We start from the raw sequence: 20362 nt of genomic DNA, 5'->3' as shown, positions 1-20362 counted from the left end.
ATGACATGAGCTTGCGTGTCGAACGATGAGGTTATGATGTCAATATAGCGTGAATGGTGATCTTCTTGCTAAATATGAAAAGGGAAGAGAAAAAAATCTCAAGTTGTTCCTCGTGCGAAGAATCAGCTAAGATATGGCTTCCGTCTGCATCAAACGAGATCTAAATCAGCATATGTTCATGATGGAATTGGACCCTTCATCTTGAGCAGCGGCAAAGGGTACCAAATGTTTGCTTTGCTTGCTGGTTATTTCCCTGAGCACATGCCCACCTCGCAAATTCAAAGTTGTTAGACCGGGTTGGGATTGCCCGGTTCGAAGATTGATTTAGAAAAAATAAATAGGTCATTGTATTAACCTGCATAAATTATTTTTATTAAAATAATAGTATTTTGTTCTTTAAAAAAAGTTATTAGAGTTAACGTTTAAGTAAAAATTGACTAGATCAACTAAGTAAAGAATCAATTTAGTTATGGATCAACGTGAACTAAATTTTATAGAATCAATGTGTTTTTTAATTTAACCTAAAACATTTTCAGTTCAACCTAAAATTTGATGAGTTAGGCTTTAAATCACCGATTTTCTCAAAAGGTTTAACAACAATGCACAAATCAAGTAAAATTCTAGGAGAGGGCATAAAAGTCTAGTTAAATAAAGCCTTTCCTTTTCTTTTCCTTTTTCAAGCTTGACACTTTTCCTAGCAGTAGCCCCACGCAAGGTTCAAGTTTGTCTCATTATGCATCAACGGTTTACAATAATCCGCCCGTAGCAGGGAAAGAAGCTATTGCCGAATACTCATTGATTGTGTAGTATGAAATCCAGATAAATTGCTTTGCATACAATATTGCCTTGAAAGCGGCACCCACTATTCTTTTTAGGGCCATCTTCAGCGCCGTTCAAAAATCCTAAGGGGCCGGAAGCACATCTTAAGGGCTCTAAGAGCCATCGCTCAAGGACCGAGACCGGGGGTGACTTTGGATTTCTTCAAAAACACTGGAGACAGGAGCAAAGCCGAGGCCGAGGTCGTGGTTTACACCTTGCATTATCCAAGCTAACCATCATCAAACGGTTTAGTTGTTTACATGGCTTAATGCAAGTTGAAAAGTCATGGGGTGATTCATGCAACCCGGAGGGGGAAAAAGCGGGAAAAAAGGCATTGGACTGGATCTAGATTCTGCAGTTAAAACCTGAAGGAACAGTGCGTCTAGAATGGTATAAAGAAGAGACCTCAAATGCACACGCCTAGCAATCCCTTTCAGTGAAATAACTAGAAACAAGACATTTGAACCTGGGGCTCACAGTATGCAGAATTTGTACAAGAACAAGTTCTAGATTTGAATAATATTCCAATTAAGTTACTTTTGCTTCGACTTCTTGGAGCCCTTACGGCGGCTTTCTATTTTCTCCTGTATTGCTTCAAATTCTTCTTCAGTGGGTTCTGAAGTTGAATTGCTCCCACCATATTTGGACTCCAGAGACGAGAGAAAGGAATTCACCTGGTTCTTCCTCTTACTTTGGCGCTCAGATATGATTGCAAATAGGTCTGCTTCTGGCTCCTTTTTGGACCTGCAAAAGATAAAAACATAATAGCGTCATAAATAAGAACTTAATAAAATATGAAGAAAAAACCCTATCCTAGAATACTCACTTCACCCTCCTTTTTAAAGGGTTGGTAGGCGGTTTTGTTTCAGACACTCGTTTTGCCCATTTCTGGTAAGCTTTGGTTCTCTTCACTTCTCCTATAAAAGAAAGCAAATAAAAAGAAAACGGTGTCACAAAAGCTAACCAGCCATGTTGTCTCAGGCTCTCAGCTTCTCATATTTCATGAAAAGGTATGGTCAAGAGTTCAAAAAGTTTTAACCTATTGAAATGTCCAGATCGAACACTTGCTGACAACATATCTTAGAGAGTTTAGAGCCACTTTTACCTGCAGATATTGCCTCATCCAGAATGTCCATGAATCGGTGTGAATCAAGCTTAGGATCAGAGCAAAGCATTGAACAGAAGAGCCTGAAAATGTTCCGTGTCAAACTATAAAGTCTGGAAAATGGAATTTCAATTCAAACTAGGAAACCTGGGAGAAAAGCCTGGAACTAATTACCTGCTCATGTTACCCTTGCACTCCTTATAGAGTTCAATCAAATCCTTTTTCTCAGAATCAGATCCCCTGTAGTTTGCTTCAAACTCTTCAATATCAGCTTCAGTGACCTGACTTTGAAGTCCAGTGTCAACTCAAGCTATTGGAAAGCCAAAATAATAGTATATGAAAACAGGAAACATGCAGGACCAGATATTTTGACCTTTTTGTAAAAAGTTCTGAAAAAATCCTTCAAATTCTGAACAACGTCCCCTGCAAGATCCTGACCAACAAGAAAAGCATCAATGAGGTTCTCAATGCCGGATGAAAAGAGAACATTTCAATTCCCCAAGAACCTAAATCATTCATTTTTCTTTTCATAATAATGGAATGAATTAATTTTTTTTCCTTTTCACGATAATAAGAAGAAGAAAATTGAAACCGGCACATCATTGCTCTCTGTGACTGCAAGTTTTTTGCAATGGATGGCAAACTGTCTTTGCCTTCCAAGTCAAATACTGTGCGCATGAGCTGTATTAAATCCTAGATTGATTCGTAGTTGTATATATATAGGAAACAAATAACTTTCCTACTTATCTACTCTGTATTTTTTCCTATTCTGTCTCTGAATTGTAACTATATATATTGCCTCCTGTGGAGAAGAATAAAGTAGCGAAGTAATATTACAGAAACCCTATTGTTTACATGGTATCAGAGCAGACTCAATTCCAAAGACGTCTGCAGTAAACAAAATCGAATACGAACCTCGAATCCCTTCTCCTACGAAAAAAAAACCGTATCAAGCTGCTGTTCTTATTCTACAAAACAGAATCCTCTATATTTCTGAAACGTAACTCACAAGCTATTTGCTTTCTTCTTCATCTGGTATTCTTTTTCTTCTATGGCTGCAGACATGTCAACTGCAATTGTTCCAACACCAACACAGCAGATTATTGTACATCAAGATAATTCTACCTTCCCAACCGGAATCATCCTTGATGAGACCAACTATTCATTATGGTCTCAACTCATGGAGATGCGTATAGGAGCTCGCAACAAAGCTGGATATCTCACTGGAGAAACAACAAAACCAGACGTTGGAGATCCCAATCTTGGAGCATGGATTACTGAAAACCACAGAGTAAAAAGTTGGCTCATTGACGCAATGAGTCCAGCATTAATGCAACGATTTATTCGCCTGTCTACAGCCAAAGAAATATGGGAAGCCGTATCAAAAACATTCTATGATGGATCAGATGAAACCTGTATCTTTGAATTGAACCAAAGATCTTTCTCTACCAAACAGAATGGTCGCCCATTATCAACTTACTATAATGAACTTGTTGCCATCTTTCAAGAAATTGATCACAGAACGAAATCTCAGGAAGGAACAGTTGAAGGGGTAATTCAGTTACACTCCGCAATGGCTAGGCTTAGAGTTCATATTTTTCTGAGTGGACTTGATTCTGAATTCAATCAGGTTTGTGGCGAAATCTTGCGCAAAGATCCAAAACTTGATTTGGAGAACACATACGCATATGTCAGGAGAGAATACCAGCAAAGACAAACCATGGGAAGCTATCATCCAATATCTGAGAATTTAGCTATGCTAACCAACACTCCCCGACAAGGATCATCATATGAATCAGCCAGCAAACGAAACACTCAATTATCTAGAAAGGTTAACAACCTGGTCTGTGCTCATTGTGGGGAAAAAGGTCATTCACAACAACGGTGCTACGAGATTATTGGCTATCCAGAGTGGTGGGATTTCTCAAAGAAACCTCGGAAAAAGATCTCTACAAAAGCTATGACAACAGCCACAGAAGATCAACAGCAGCCTACAGCAAATATTGCTCATCATGGTAAAGTTGGTAAAGTATCTGTATTCCCTACACATTATAAGGATAAAACTTGGATTGTTGATACAGGTGCATCTGAACATATGACGAGAGACGTTAAACAATTACAATCCATACTCCCTTCTTCTCAATCAGTTAATTCCACACCCAATGGCAGTACCTCCCCTGTTACTGGGGAAGGATCTGTTATTTTGTCAAATACACTCACACTAAATACTGTCCTTGTTGTTCCTTCTCTTGAATATAATCTGTTATCTGTTAGCCAAATTACATCTACTCTTCATTGTACTGTAACGTTTTGGCCCTCCTTTTGTGTCTTTCAGGACATTCTAACCCGGAAGATTCTTGGTTATGGTGTTAGACGGGGCAAACTCTACTACTTGGAATTAACAGACAATGGAGAATCAAAAATCAGTCAGGCAAATCATGTTAGTAGCAGAGACAAGGCTCAGACAGTTATATGGTTATGGCATCGTAGATTAGGACATCTTTCTTTCGGTTATCTAAAGAAACTACAACCAGTACTCTTTTCTGGTATTAATGAATTGGATTTTCATTGTGATACATGTGAACTGGCTAAAAGTCACCGTATCTCTTATTCCCCAAGTTTGAATAAAAGTTTAGAACCATTTGAGGTCATTCACACTGATGTTTGGGGTCCTGCAAAGGTTCCTGCAATTTCTAGCGCTCGTTATTTTGTGACTTTTATTGATGAATGCACAAGAATGATTTGGGTATCCTTACTTGTACATAAGAATGATGTATGTCTAGCTTTCCAGACATTCCACAGAATGATACAAACTCAGTACCAATAACAAATTCGTGTGGTGCAGTCTGATAATGGCACCGAGTTTGTAGCTGCGTCTCTTGGGAACTTTCTGCGCAGCCATGGAATTCGCCATCAGACCTCATGCACCTATACTCCACAACAGAACAGATTAGCTGAGCGGAAAAATCGACAACTATTAGAGGTAGTGCGTGCTTCCCTCTTTGGTATGAACATGCCAAAATTCTATTGGGGTGAGGCTGTGAAATCTGCTGCTTATATCATCAACAGAACACCCTCCCGGGTCCTAGATTTTCAAACACCCTTACAAAAGTTGCAATCCTTACTCCCAGTTCCCCATTTTCCCAGCCTTGAACCCCGAATTTTTTGTTGTACCGTGTTTGTTCACATCCCAAAAATCTTACGTAACAAACTTGATCCATGTGCAAAACGTTGCGTATTTGTTGGCTACTCTGATCTTCAGAAAGGATATAGGTGTTATGATCCCCACACCCGCAAGGTCCATGTGACATTGGATGCCTCCTTTCGTGAGCTCATACCTTATTACTCTGGGGGAGTCTCGAGCCATTCTCTTCAGGGGGAGAGCTTCAGTAACGAGAATGAAGATTTGATGGATAAAGGAAGTGAGGAGTTTACCCAGTTAGAGACTCTGATGGATAAAATAAGTGAGGAGTCTATCCGGTTAGAAGAGAATGAACAATTGAATCCACAAGGCTGTGATCAAAGCACTGATGCCGAGAATGATTCCACACATGAGGCTCTATTTTTTCCTGATGAAGCTGCATCACCATTTGAGTTGCCCTCGTCTACACCATTCCCTGAAGAATCATCCACGAATGTTCCTCTTCAGGTAAGTCCTGGGATTAGAGAGTCTAATGAAACATATTGTCCTACAGCAAACCCCACTTCTAGATATCCACAAAGGATGAATAAGGGAATTCCGAAAAAACAATATGAACCTGATCTTACAGTCAAAACCAAATATCCAATTAATAATTATGTGTCCTCTCATAGGTTGACTCGTTCATATGCACTTACTATTAATCAACTTTCCACAGTTTCTATTCCTAGTAATGTGCAGGATGCATTGGCTAATCAAAGATGGAGAAAGACAATGAATGAAGAGATGGAGGCTCTACAGAAAAATGATACGTGGGAACTGGTTGCGCTGCCCAAAGGAATGAAGACAGTTGGATGCAGATGGGTGTTCACTGTGAAACTCAAACCAGATGGTAGTATTGACAGGTATAAAGCTCGACTAGTCGCAAAAGGATATACACAAAGGTATGGGGTAGACTATCAAGATACTTTTGCACCAGTAGCCAAGATCAATACTATTCGTATTCTTATATCTATAGCAGCAAATCGAGACTGGCCTCTGCAACAGTTTGATGTTAAGAATGCTTTTCTCAATGGTGATCTGGAAGAAGAAGTCTACATGGAACCACCACCTGGAGTTAACAGCAACTTAGGTGAAGGTGAAGTCTGCAAACTGAAGAAGTCATTGTATGGACTGAAACAGTCACCTAGAGCATGGTTTGGGAGATTCTCTGCTACAATGAAGGAGTTTGGCTATAAACAAAGTAACTCAGATCATACTTTGTTTATAAAACATAACGAAGGAAGAGTAACCGCTTTAATAGTATATGTGGATGATATAGTTATAACAGGAGATGATCCACGTGAAATGAAAGCATTACAGAGGTATCTAGCTACTAAATTTGAAATGAAGGATCTCGGACACCTTAAATATTTTTTGGGAATTGAGGTGGCAAGGTCAAAGCAGGGAATATCTCTTTCACAGCAAAAATATGTGATAGACCTTCTAACTGAAACTGGAATGCTTAGTTGCAAACCGGTAGAAACGCCCATGGAGATGAATCATAAGCTGGGAATTTTTCCAGATCAAGATCCAACAGACAAAGATCGTTACCAGCGATTAGTTGGAAGGCTAATCTACTTATCCCATACCAGACCTGATATAGCATATGCAGTAAGCGTGGTGAGTCAGTTCATGCATGCACCAAGTAAAGAACATATGGAAGCAGTATATCGAATCTTACAGTACTTAAAAGGTTCTCCAGGAAGAGGATTGTTGTTCACAAAAAACAGTAGTTCTAACATTGAAGGATATACAGACTCTGATTGGGCAGGAGATCAGACGACCAGAAAATCTACTTCTGGTTATTTTACGTTTGTCGAAGGTAATCTTGTCACTTGGAAAAGCAAGAAACAGAAAGTAGTAGCAAGATCAAGTGCTGAAGCTGAATTTCGAGGGATGGCTCACGGTGTATGTGAATTGATATGGATAAAGAATATATTGAGGGATTTAGGGATTGAATATACTGAACCTATGAATCTTTTTTGTGATAACAAGGCAGCTATAGCAATCGCACAGAATCCTGTTCAACATGATCGCACCAAACATGTTGAGGTTGATCGTCATTTCATCAAGGAGAATCTCGATGGAAGAATCATACAATTTCCATTTATACAATCTAAGAGTCAACTGGCTGATGTACTCACAAAGGCAGTTTCAGGAAAGGCATTTCATGATATAATTGACAAGTTGGGCATGATAAACATCTATGCACCAACTTGAGGGGGAGTGTGCGCATGAGCTGTATTAAATCCTAGATTGATTCGTAGTTGTATATATATAGGAAACAAATAACTTTCCTACTTATCTACTCTGTATTTTTTCCTATTCTGTCTCTGAATTGTAACTATATATATTGCCTCCTGTGGAGAAGAATAAAGTAGCGAAGTAATATTACAGAAACCCTATTGTTTACAAATACTTGAAGGCATATACAGAAAACTTTAGTAGCCTAAGAACATCCTATAATCCTAGACTCGTTAATCCAAATAAAAATAGCTAAAACAGAAGCACTTACTGTATCATCGACGCAGCCAGTTTGATCATAGACCGCCTTTTTTTCCTCGTCACCAAGAATCGATATCACCTTTTGCAATTGCTGAAATTTCTCCTTAGCTTCCTATTATGAGACAAAATCACATGTCATAAACAAATAGCACTAAAACAAAGACAAAGACGCCAGTAAGAAAAATAGGAATCCAAACAAATTACCTCGTCACCTGGATTTTTATCAGGATGGAGTCGCAACGCCAACTTATAGTATGCTTTCTTTATTTCCTGTTGAGATGCTGTCTTCTCAACACCAAGAACCTACAACAAGTGGGCTGCCATTTTGTTAGCTCACTTCATTACAAATTGCAAAGTAAACCGCATCACAAAGCAAAGCAAGACAAGAAGGGGTCAGAACTCAGACAAGATAAGAAACAGAAGTACAGAGAGCGCTTAAATCGTGAACAACGCACCAAAGGCAGAAATAGAGCCAAAAAGTGAAAGCAAACAGAAGTACCAAAAATGCATAATTCTGCCATGGAGTCACCTGTTTACCACATGCTAGAACAAGAGGGACAGGTTCAATCTACCATCTGCACTGCACCTCGACAAATAAATACTCACTGCAACCTACTTAAACTACTCAAATATATTCTTAGCACAGTCAATTATTCTACTTGAAACATATAAACTTCAAATAAATAAACAATATCTATACAAGTATACCAACATCGAAAGCGAATTCTCTTTTGCTATTTTGTATGCTAATTGCAAGCCCTCGCTTAATTTCCTAAAAGAAACAATGCTTTCTCGTGTTCTTAAACCTATTCCCCAATTAGATTTACGTACCGCAGTTTCACAGATTCAGCATTTGTCATGATGCCTTTTGCAAGTTATTCAATGAACAAAGTTGCAGAAAAAACAAGAAACCCTAATTTCCCATTTACAGCGTATAAAAACATTCAATAGAATCTGAGCTAAACAGCAATCAAAGCGCCAAAAAAAAAACAATTCAAAGAAATAACAAAAACCCATTAACCTCATTTCAAATTTAAGCCCGAAAAATCATTAAAAGCATGTAAAACAAACAAACTAACTAAATAAGACAATGAAACAAAATATAAATGTTCAAATACCTCATAGAGACTCTTCTCATTTGCAGAGGACTGGTTCATATTCTCTTGATGTTCCTCTTCTACTTCGGATTCAATCTCTTCTTCTTCTTCACGAGAAACCCTAGGTTTCTTTCCCTTCCTTCCCATTTTTAGCTTTCAATTTTGTGTGCAGAGTGGGCTGAGAGAGAGTGAAAACGAGGGAAGTGAGGTTTTGTTTCTTTTTATATTCCCGCCACTTTGCTCGATTTCCCGCCGGAATGTTCTGATCTGTTGGCTCCTCTCCTCTGTGATGGTTTCGAGTGTAATGTAAAGGTACATCTCAACCGCGAAATTTATGTGGGGCCCATTATTTTAACGGTCTTGATGAGTTTCACTTGAGTGGACCTTGCGTGTGCGATCATTTCAAGGCGAGGCTGTGTTTGGTTACTGTTTAAAAGTTGAAAAATAAATGTTGGTAATGTCAAAAAATAGTTCGAATATAAAAGTTTTGAGAAAATATCTGATTGGTTCGTAGGAATTAAGTGTAATGACAGAGTATATTAGAAGTCAAATTGAAAAATAATATATAACTATTTTCGTTGCCTGCAATCCGCTGGGATATGAATTCGAGGTGTCATAAACGAACTCTTAAGCATTTTTTATAAACAAATAATATTAACCTGTAATATATAAAATTGACCCAATTAGAACACGGTATAATTTAAAAAACCATAAATCAATGATGGTTTATTGATTTGTGAATAAATGTTTGTGATTTACTTTTATTATAATTATTATTGTAATAATTACTGTTAATTACATTTTTTGTGAAATGCTTTTGTTTAAAAGAGCTTTTTGTTCGAATAAAATCTACATATAATTAAGTCTCTTTAATTTTGGTGTGTAGATTTTTTTAGGTGAACCAATATATTTAATAACTACCAATTAAATTATTTTCAAACATGTGATGGTTAATAAAACTTAGAAGTATTGAATCAAATCAAATATCTTGGTTTATAATTCATGATTTTACCAAGACTGTCCATTTTGTTCCGGTTGACTTTATTTTTTCAATTGAAGTCATGTTTCAATTTCGGAGAGTTTCAGCATGTCGTTTTGGGGTTGTACTGTTCACGCGCACACATATACTCAACAAGTAAAAAAAGTGAAAATTGAACTGATATGACTCGATAAAAAAAATAAAGATGACATATTTTTTTAAGATAACAACATATTGAATTGACCCGGATCAATTTAAATTAACCTTCTAAATTCGTGACCCGGGTCATGAGATCATAATAACCATAAATAAAACAAATCAAAATAAACTATGTAGCTCATTTATATTTTCAAAATATTAATTCAACAAACATGATTTTAATTCAAATCCAAATATAAAACTAACTTGAAATTACGCAGTTCAAATTCCAAACACAAGTAAAAAGTAGTAGGAGTTGAATTGACATGACTCGATCGACTCGATGAGCCCAGAGACAACATGCATGACTGGTAAAAATATAGTTTGTCTAAAAAAAAATTCAAGATAGCATATTTTTTTAAAAAAAAATACTAAGATGATAATATATTTGATCAATTTAGGTCAGTTTGGATTAACTTTTCAAATTCGTGATCCATATCATAAGACCATAACAACCTCAAATAAAATAAATCAAAATAAATTATGAAATTCAATTCAATAAACCTATTGTTGAATGATGAGAATGAGAAAGATCTAATATAAAAAAATAACACAAAAAAATAACATTTTAAAAACAAATTATGAAAATGCCACCTGCAGTTTTACATGGCCTTTCTAAACTTTGACTACCCTACAATTTTAACTTTGAATATAAAAATATATAAGGAGACTCCTCGTAAAATACCAGTTTAATCCAACAATTAGATTAAGAGATGTTTTTTATACGATAAAACTATACAATATTAAAAAAAAAAAATTATTTGGCCAAAATAAAACCAGAACGTTCCGGTTATGATAACCTATTCGGATTTGTTTTGTTTTTTAAATCAAAACAAACTAAAATTCTAAATAAAATAAAATCTATTATAATTTATTTTGTTTTTTAAACTATAACAAGATATACTTACCATTCCAAACGCAAGAGAATTGAACTGACAACCTTTTGAGTTGACACCGAATGAAAAACATAGCTGTAGTTTAAATCCTTAAGCAAACAAAGAAAAGAAACTAATACGTGGCTGAAACTTTTGTTTTTGATAATTAATTTTGGAGTTGGGATTTTATTATGTTGAGTATTTGTTTTTATTATTGTAATTATTTTTTAAAATATTTTTTAAGATATTTTAATATAATTTTAACGTGTTAATATATAAAATAAAAAAATTATTTTAATATATTTTTATTAAAAAAAACACAGTGTAACAATAACACACATTAAGAATTATTACAGAGAATAATGATGTACCAACCAGAAATCAAGATATTCATTAATCCCACAACAATGAACAAACAAACATGATTAAAGTGTCAAACTCGTCATTTGAATTTTGAAATCATCATTATTGATAATTGCCTGGTAGAATTAAATGGAAAATAAAAAAATAAATCCATAAGATAAAATTACAGGAGACAGCCGATTCAACTTTGCTAGCCGTGTCCGCGAGCTCTCCGAGCCAGGTCAGCCCAACAAAATATGGTTTTGATTGTTTTTAAATTAAAAATATATTAAAATAATTTTTTTTAATTTTTTAAAAATTATTTTTGATACATATCTGAAAATATTAAATAAATATTAATTTTAAAATAAAAAAATTATTTTTTTTAAAATACTTTTAAAACATAAAATCAGTAAACAAACATCAAAGTAACGGTTAGAGAAGTAAAAAAAACAAATTCGGAGGGTAAATAGTCAGAACATGGCAGACTCCATGGAAGGAGTTTGTTGGCAGAGACAAAAAAGCGATATAAAAAATAATAATGAGATATAAGTACGTTACAAGATAAATGACTGTGCTTGAGCCTTGAACTATCGAAGTTTCCCCAGTTTAGTCCCTCTACTATGTTATGTTTCAATATTATCCCTATGTTTAATAATATTTTTCTATTAAAGTGATCCTTGTTTTAAAAGATGTTAAATCATAATAAATGATGTTCAACATGTCATCTTGTGTTAATATTTCCTATGCCTTTTCAATTTAAATATACAATTCGCTTATCCTACATCAAAGTTTTTGTTTTATTGTTATTATTACTAGCAGGATCAGAAATTCAATTTAAAAATATAAAATTGGCAATAAAAATATAAAATTATAATCATAAAAAATCAATTTAAAAAAGTTTTTTTGTCCCATTTTATCTTGGTTCATGAAAGATCAACTTTAAAACTTTTAAAAGATCTATTATATTTTGAAAAGAAAATTAACCCGTAATTATTTAAAAAGATACAGGGATTTTGGAATAGTGGTAATGATTGTGTTTTTTAAAGTGTTTTTTCTCTTGAAAATACATCAAAATAATATTTTTAAAAAAAATTATTTTTGACACCAACATATCAAAACGATTTGAAAAAATAAAAATAAAATAATTTTAAACAAAAAAATTAAAGATTTTTGAAAAATCCAGTTAAAACTCTATCTCAAATACCTCTGTAGTCGTGTATTTTAAAAGATACAGACCGGTAACAAGAATGATTCTGAATACACAGATCAATCACGAGAATTTTTTAATTAAACTATCAAATAATAAAATAAAAAATAATCAGAAGTGACTTGGAAAGCATGGAAAGAGAGAGTGTGTGATTGATGTGGATTATAATTACCTTTTCTCAAAGTTAAGATCTATTTACTGTAAGTTCTAGGTAATCATATGGTTAATTTTTCAAGTAACAATGCGAGAAAACCAGCTTTTAAACATAGCTTTGAGCACAGGGAGGTTAGTTTCAATAGCTTGGTGCCATATATTGACGGATATTAATATTATACCGAGCTCATGAATACATGAATAAAGAGTTATAAAGATGACATTTGAAAAAATAATAATAAAAGGATCAAAATAAGATAAGATAGAGAGTTAAAGGACCAAATAAACACCGGTCCATCAGCCCTAAATAGATATATGTATATATACAGAAAAACTAGTATTAGAAAATTAAAAATACCAAAAATATAAAAAACAAACACCACCGAAAATAACCCAATCTCTCTCCGTCTCTCTCCCTCTTTCTTTGGTCTCGATTTCTTCGATAATAACCCACGATTGATTCTATCTCTTTGATTAAGGTAAGGTTGTCTCTGATTTTTTTTCGTCTTCTTCTAGATTTCTTAATTTAATTGATTTTTTTTCTAATTGAATTTTGAATATTTTTTCTTGCTTTTAGCTTGATAGAAACTACCTGGTTCGATTTTGTTAGTCAAGATCGGCCAGAATTATTAAAGAGGTTAGTGGGTTTATTTTTTTTTAACATTTTTTGGTTTTATTATTTGTGTTTTAATTGAAACCGATGAGAAAGTAAATGAAATGGAATCCTGATTAATTAATTTAAATGAAAAGTTTGCATATCATGGCTTTTGTATGCTGAATTCCGTGTATTAATGGAGAAACTGAGTGTTTTATGTATACCATGCATGTTCGAAGTGAATTTCTCAAGGATTTACTGACTTTTTAGCGTTTTGGAGTAAAATTGATGGTAAAAATTTATGCTTTAATTGTCAATTATGTGTTTATGGCTGTTTTCACAGATATTGATCGGTTTAGATGCTGTTTTGGGCATCTGGGGTGTCATTTTATAAGGTGAAAACGATTGTTTTTGTTTCAATTTTGACGAGTAACAATTCCTCAAAGTGATAGATAGATGACATTTTAGGTAATTAGGAGTTACGCTGAAGCTGGGAAGGTTTTATTTTACCTATGGATGTTTGTTTTGGTAATGATTCTCTCTGTCTCTCTCTCCGAAGAGGAAGGTGCTTGGTTTGAGTAAAAAAAGCAGCAGATAGTGTGGCTCTTGACTGGGAGCTTCAGGACGGGGAGGATGTGTGTTGCATGAGAAGGTCCCTCATTTATTGTTCTTGCATAGGAAGGCATGGCTTTCTAGCTGTTTAAACTCTCTCAACTGCTCATGCATATGAATCTCTTCTCATTTGGCGCTGTCTTCTTTCTCCTTTGCTTTCCCCTTTATGGAGGAAGGAAGAGAGAGCCTATGTCCTGTTTGTGTGGAAACTTCAGTTACTTGTGAACTAGGGTGCCCTTGACGTTGTAGGTAAAAAATAGTTGCTCTTTTTGCATAACCTTGTTTCTCCTTTTCTTTTTCCTATTTGCTATTAGGCAGTTGAACATCCTATTTGTATGCTCGAACCAAAGGATGCATGTGCTCGGTGTGTATGCAAAGGATTGTGCTTATATCCTATGAAAATTAGCATCTGTCTGGCAGTGAATGGGTTGTGGTGTTTGCTCGTGTGCTCTGGTTGTATATCATGAGATGATTTCCTTGCAGGACTTTTGAGAAGATGGAGTCTCATGATGAGACTGGATGCCAAGCTCCAGAGGGCCCCATCCTCTGCATTAACAACTGTGGCTTCTTTGGAAGTGCTGCTACCATGAACATGTGTTCCAAGTGCCACAAGGACATCATCCTGAACCAGCAACAAGCCCAACTGGCAGCATCATCCATTGAAAGCATTGTGAATGGAAACTCTAGCGGGAATGGAAAAGAACCTGTGGTTGCTGGTGCCGTTGATGTACAAGCTGCACCTGTAGAGGTGAAAATCATCTCCACAGAACCATCCATTGCTTCAAGCAAGCCTTCTGAGATGAAGGCAAAAGAGGGACCTAGTAGGTGTACCGCTTGCCGAAAGCGTGTTGGTTTAACAGGTTTCGGTTGTAGATGTGGAAACCTGTTCTGTGCAATTCATCGTTACTCTGACAAGCATGACTGTCCCTTTGATTATCGGACTGCTGCTCGTGATGCTATTGCTAAAGCCAACCCAGTTGTCAAGGCAGAGAAGCTTGATAAGATCTAAGAGCCATGGACTGAAGTGATTGTTTATGTAATCAAGTATGATTCTTCTCCTTCTGTCCATGCGTCCTGGTTTAAGTGTGGCAGCTTTGTCCTGTCTAGTGTCCTTTATTGATAAAAGTGGTTCAGGGCATGATAGGACATTGTCGCAGTCCAGGGAACTTTATATTTCTAGTTGATTGGCGAGGGTTCCTTTGTTAGCTCCAGTGTGCAAGTCTTTATTTGTGTTGGTTTGTGGACATTGTTATGGGTTACTTTGTCATGTTATTTGCTGGTTGGTACGCATTTCTTTCTGGTATTGCATGGAAAATTGATCTGCCCCAATGCGTATATGTGTACATTTTTCAGTTGTTCATAAATCTTTTAGCAGTTCAATGCTTTTACTCTAGCTATCTGCTCTTCAATGGTCTGAAGCAATGTTGTGTAAAACCATTTACTGGCAGCCTGTTTTCACTTTCTGCTCGATTGTTTGCTTTATATTTGGATAAAGGGTTCCTTGAGCTGTAGATGTCTACCATCAAAAGGCTCAAGGGTGTTTCATTTTAGAAACTTTTCATATGTTGTCTTTTGGTGTTATTCTCTGTCGAAATGCTTTCCTCCTAATATAGTCAATTAGAACTGACAGTTCCTATGCATTGGTGCATTTTGTGCTAAACTGTTGGATACACTGTCCCAGGATAGAAATTGTGGCATCTCCTTTTCTCGATGTAATTTGTTGCATGACTGCTATAGATGATGACTTGGTTTTTGTTCTTCTTATTGCTAAAGGTAAAGGTACAATTTATTTTCCTCCAGTTATCAACTATGCATCCATTTTTTTCTTGAGTTGGGACAGGCTTCGGGGAGAACGTTTCTTAGGCTTACTTTGATGGGATTAGGTGGTTTTTCCTTCTCAGTTTTTGTTGTGCATTTATATCGGCAAGCTCAGATTATAGTAGCCTCATTTCCCTCTTGTCCTTGATGTTGAATATATTTATTATATTCTCTTATCACTTTGTTTTGGTTGTGTTTTATTGTAACCCAAAAGTTCTATGAAACTTAATTTGTGTTCAAGATCGGATTGGAATTCAATCTTCAATTTCTTATCAAAACTCCTGTTGGCCTGAACATGCCTAATGGCAAAGACTTGAACAGCTGCCCCCCGAGGCTCTCCACTCTCTCTCTCCCCCCGGCACTCATAAACTTTCAGTAGCACGTAATAATTGACATTGGTGTCAATGTTTAAAGTGAACCTCACTGCGAATGAAGTTCTTGAAGCCTGTAATGTGGTTAGAATGGTTGCTGAGTATTTGGTTTCTTTGCCCTTTTCTTTACGTCAATCTTTTTTTTCTCGGAGGTGGCTCTGCTCATCGGTTGCGAGCTTGATGTGCCCCTCATTTGCTAAAACTTACTGCCAATTGACCTCCTGGATTTCTGAGTTGAGAAGGGTAGGGATATGATCCAGGGTACCTGGGTTCTCGACATGTGACATTTTTGTCTCCTGAAAAAAAAGTGTGATTAGACCAACTTCTGTTGTCCTTCCAAACTCCGATGGAGAAAATTCGCATGGAAATGCATTAGTTGTCAATTGATTTTATTTGCCTGTGAAAATGTGAGCATACAATAAAGCACTTGATGAAATCCCATTTGCCTGCCTTGAGAGCAATTGATAACAACCCATTTGAAGAGAGAAGATGTTAGAGAGGCAGTGGAAGAATAAACACTAGGCATTTTTACTTTCTGGGATTCTTGCTTCGAAGTGGGGTGGAACGTAATTGAAATCGTGTTTTTTTAAATTTTAATTTTTTTATGTTTTTTGATTATTTTGATATTTATTTTAATGTGTTGATCTTAAAAATAATTTTTAAAAAATAAAAAAATATATTATTTTAATATATTTCTAAATAAAAAATATTTTAAACCACAATCGTATTAAATAAACTCCAAGTCCAATAGCCCAGCCGCAGTTCTCTTTAGGCCCTCTCCCTGCTGTGAGGGTCTGGGAGCTTGACTACCATGGCTGGGCTTCATGCTTTCCTTTTCACTTTAGCTATGTTTTGGTGAGGTATATCCTTTTGCCCTTATTGATCCACCACCGTATCACTTCTATCCTTATACCGAATATTTCCAACTTACCCTTTTAGTTTTGAAAAAAAAGCTGTTACCCATATTTTGCTGATAGCTCATGAGAATCAACCGAGAGCGCAACATTTAACTTGTTTTTTGAGTTTTCTTCCCCCTTGTTTCGATTGCTCTTATAGATAACATCATATGTATGAGGATTGAGTATAAAAATGATGAAGAAAGAAGAGTCATGAAAAAGTTGAAAAAAAAAGGTGAAATGGCACTGCTTTCTATTAGACGTCGTAAGCTATTTTACAGTCAAGGATAAAATTGAATCTTTAATGAAATTACAGGATTGAAATAGAAAAAAAAAAAAAAACTAGAACCATGTGGATAAAAAAAAGTAGGGTCACTCATGGATTACTTATAATTGTATTTAACCCAACTTAAGATAATTTATAAAATTTAAACCTGACACATTTAATTATTTTTTTTACCCGAGTGGGTTGGGATAATTTTTTTATAGATATTACAAATATTCATGAGTTGAACATATTGATTCCCTTATTCTCCGACGATCCTAAGAAAAATGTTGGATTGCAACTGTTGAAACTATATAAAACCTCTAAAGTGCATATATTAGGGGCAACATAAAAACTCATAATTTCCATATAAAAAAAAATCACAATCAAGTATTTTATCAAACAGTTAGGATACAATATAATACAAAAACATACAAGCAAGAAGAGACTATAAAGTGTTTTCGGGGTTGTGATTTGACTATAAAAATAAAAGTTGAACCTGCATTATAGAAATTTTCATTTGTTTTCTCACGGTTTTTTAGTTACCAAACAAAAAATTATAAAATTATAAAATGCACTATCACTTTATCATCAGATCAAATTTTAAAAGAAACTTTAAGTTCACTGCTTATCAAGAGCATCAGTTATGTGAGTAAGAGATAAAAAAATAATAAGCAATTAAGTATATCAGTTATGTGAGTAAGAGATAAAAAATAATAATAAGTAATTAAGTATATGAAGTTTGAAGAAGATAATTGAAGGGAAAAAGATTCAATGAAAGAGACATTTGTGAGTGTTAAGGCAAGAAAGAAAGAAATAAAGAAGAGAGAAAAATATTATTTATACTAATGACTAGGTTGCTTGTACTGGGTTATATAGGTTAAGTCGGGTTGAGCTGGTTTCTAAAATCTCATCCCACACCTCATTTATAATATTTTTTTTATTAGTTTTTTTGACTCATTATCATTCATAATACTTATATTATTTGATTTTGACGTACTGCATCAGGTTAATAATACAAATATTATAAATAAGTTAGTTTTTTTCAACACTCCTGAGCAAAAAAGTGTAATATTGATGAATCTACAGGGGTAATCAAATTCACCCTGGGGGGTTAAGTATGTCAAAGATTTATACTCTAATGTGTAGGGGTTAAATCCTGTAACCAAATAATGATAATTATTAATAGTCGGACAAGAAGGACATAGAGGAACATGGCAAGCAAAACCAAGGAGTGGTGTCCCTACCGCCACCGTCTGTTGAAAGCAATGCTGGGTATTGAGTATTGTTCTTATAGCTTTCTTCAATGCAATAAGTGAAATTTGATGATAGCAAACTTTCAACAGCCCACCACATCATGCCTGGTTTTTTCATCAAATGACAAAGAGGGCACCCTCAGATCCTTTGTTGGGACTTGAGGGAGGAGGGGCTTCTGTCTAGGGAATATTACAGCCAAAATACTAGCTCAAACACCCATAAAACCTCCCTCCTCTCTCTCTCTCTCTCTATCTCTCTAGGGAATATTACAGCCAAAATACTAGCTCAAACACCCATAAACCTCCCTAGTCTCTCTCTCTCTCTCTCTCTCTCGAGCCAACAGGAGTTTGTATCTTTATGGCCTTGGATGCTTCAGACGACTGTCTTTCTATCATTTTAAAGTTGACTATTGATTACTTCACTAGAGAATATGCATGCAAAACTTTTTGAAATAGGAGATTTTAGTTGTTTAATTATACTTACAAGTAAACCTTTTAGGTCACTCCTGGTTAAATTATTATTATTATTATAGTACATAGTTTGGAGCATAACTTTTAGTTGTTGAACAACGTGTAATTGGTTGACATTCTAATCTACCAGCCCTACGCCAAACAAAACAATGAAATTGCCAAGAGAAATATTTGTGGGAGAAATAAAATTAATCCATGGTGATACGTGTTTGAATGGCATAAACGATGTGCCTGGAAAGGGCTGACTCGCCTGCAAAAATTAACGAAGCAGGCAAGCAGCCCTGTATAAGAAAATATTCAATCATTTCTTCGACCACCCTTGATTACATAACAATGACTCTTGCCAATGATGGTTGCTTGATACAAAGTATTTGGGATTTGCCTTTAATTTTTCTTGGACCTCTTTTGGGTAAATAGTGAATAGAAATTATGAGCTAACATGGCCTCCTTTTAGCAATCGCATTGAATTAATTTAATAATGCACCGTAGTTTTTTCTTCCTGTTAAAATAATAATGCACTATATATAGTTGGAAAGGCAACAATACAAATCCCAAATGGCAATCATGTTCTTCATTGAAAAAAAGAAACAGAAAAAGAAAAAGAAAAATCACCCCTTGAATGTTTACTATAGTAGTGTTTTTTTGGGCTATATATTATAACCACATTGACTAATTACTCTTCATCTCTCTAAATGATAATTTCTAGTTCTCAGCTGCCATCGCCACATCGCTCAAAAAAAAAAATTCAAACAGAAACTGCCATTGGCATATGATACTTAATCATAAATTACATAATACTTAAAACCCGTTTGATATTATGATATCAGTTATTTTTTAAAAATTTATTTTTGATATTAACACATCAAAACGATCTGAAAATATAAAAAAATTAATTTAAAACAAATTAAAATAAAAAAATATTTTTTTAAAAAAATACTCTTGAAATATAAAAATAAATAAGATATAAGATATAAATTACATAATTTATCCGTTTTAAAAAAAAACAGTAAAGAAAATTAATTATAATTTTTTAAAAAAATAAGAAGCATTATAATTGATGCGGATCACTAAAATAATCAATTAAATTTCCCTAATTTGCTTATAACCGGAATTCTCACCTGTGTTTTTTTTAATTCGCAAGCGAGAACTGCAGTTTTTCTATGCTATTTTTTTTTTAAATAATTTTTTGTCCATGCTAATTTGCTTTTTCCCCCTAAACTGTGCTAATGTTTATACTTTATAAAAATTCGAATTTTCCTGGGATGCTTTTAAAGCGGGCCTGGCAGTGAAAATTTTTAGTAGATCTTTCGCCACAGGATGCAATAATGGTGTTCTTCTTCCAGCCTTGCACTTTTACAGTTTAAAGTCAAGATTTAGGTGAAAAAAGTCAACTGGAAATAAAGTAGGAAGCTGTTTTCCGTTGGTGTTTTGGTAAGTTATCACATCTAAAATAATTAATTTGTAAAGTAACAGGAAAAATATTTAGGAGTACGCACAAATATTGTGACATCCGAGTTACATTTGTAATATGCGATTCAGCTATTATAAATATTATTTATGAGTCGCGTTATTTTATATTAAAAAAAACATTAATTCATTCAATCACAAAGTAAC

General features: G+C 34.8%; 2 protein-coding genes across 5 annotated transcripts; one reads left to right on the top strand and one right to left on the bottom strand.

Moving 5' to 3' along the window:
* Window positions 1-1230: 1230 nt before the first annotated feature.
* On the bottom strand, window positions 1231-9116 carry LOC7484001 (chaperone protein dnaJ 6). Its single transcript, XM_002322661.4, has 8 exons — window positions 8729-9116; window positions 7815-7913; window positions 7621-7722; window positions 2298-2357; window positions 2099-2205; window positions 1925-2007; window positions 1646-1736; window positions 1231-1563 (listed from the first exon to the last, which is right to left on the bottom strand). Exons 1-8 carry the CDS (start codon window positions 8852-8854, stop codon window positions 1353-1355), a joined length of 879 nt encoding a protein of 292 aa, XP_002322697.3. The 5' UTR covers window positions 8855-9116; the 3' UTR covers window positions 1231-1352.
* A 3660-nt stretch (window positions 9117-12776) lies between these two features.
* LOC7484000 (zinc finger A20 and AN1 domain-containing stress-associated protein 8) lies at window positions 12777-15064 on the top strand. 4 transcript variants are annotated; one of them, XM_024588034.2, is made up of 4 exons: window positions 12777-12943; window positions 13042-13101; window positions 13403-13454; window positions 14155-15064. In XM_024588034.2, exon 4 carries the CDS (start codon window positions 14168-14170, stop codon window positions 14678-14680), a length of 513 nt encoding a protein of 170 aa, XP_024443802.1. In that variant the 5' UTR covers window positions 12777-12943; window positions 13042-13101; window positions 13403-13454; window positions 14155-14167; the 3' UTR covers window positions 14681-15064. The 4 variants fall into 4 exon arrangements, with proteins under 4 accessions (XP_024443802.1, XP_052303945.1, XP_002323304.1 ...); XM_052447985.1 differs by having other exon boundaries at window positions 13403-13920; XM_002323268.4 differs by lacking the exon at window positions 13403-13454.
* The last annotated feature ends 5298 nt before the right edge of the window (window positions 15065-20362 follow it).

Source organism: Populus trichocarpa, chromosome 16 (assembly GCF_000002775.5).
Source record: "Populus trichocarpa isolate Nisqually-1 chromosome 16, P.trichocarpa_v4.1, whole genome shotgun sequence".
Lineage (NCBI taxonomy): Eukaryota > Viridiplantae > Streptophyta > Magnoliopsida > Malpighiales > Salicaceae > Populus > Populus trichocarpa.
The sequence above is the reverse complement of the archived record's forward strand: the minus strand, read 5'-3'. Positions and strand labels throughout refer to the sequence as shown.

Excerpts from the sequence above, each read along its gene's own strand:
- LOC7484001 (XM_002322661.4), bottom strand. The coding sequence starts at position 8,854 with ATGGGAAGGAAGGGAAAGAAACCTAGGGTTTCTCGTGAAGAAGAAGAA. Across the intron at positions 7,914-8,728 it reads ATGAGAAGAGTCTCTATGAG|GTTCTTGGTGTTGAGAAGAC; the intron begins GTATTTGAACAT and ends CACTTGTTGTAG. Across the intron at positions 2,008-2,098 it reads TGCAAGGGTAACATGAGCAG|GCTCTTCTGTTCAATGCTTT; the intron begins GTAATTAGTTCC and ends GAACATTTTCAG.
- LOC7484000 (XM_002323268.4), top strand. The coding sequence starts at position 14,168 with ATGGAGTCTCATGATGAGACTGGATGCCAAGCTCCAGAGGGCCCCATC.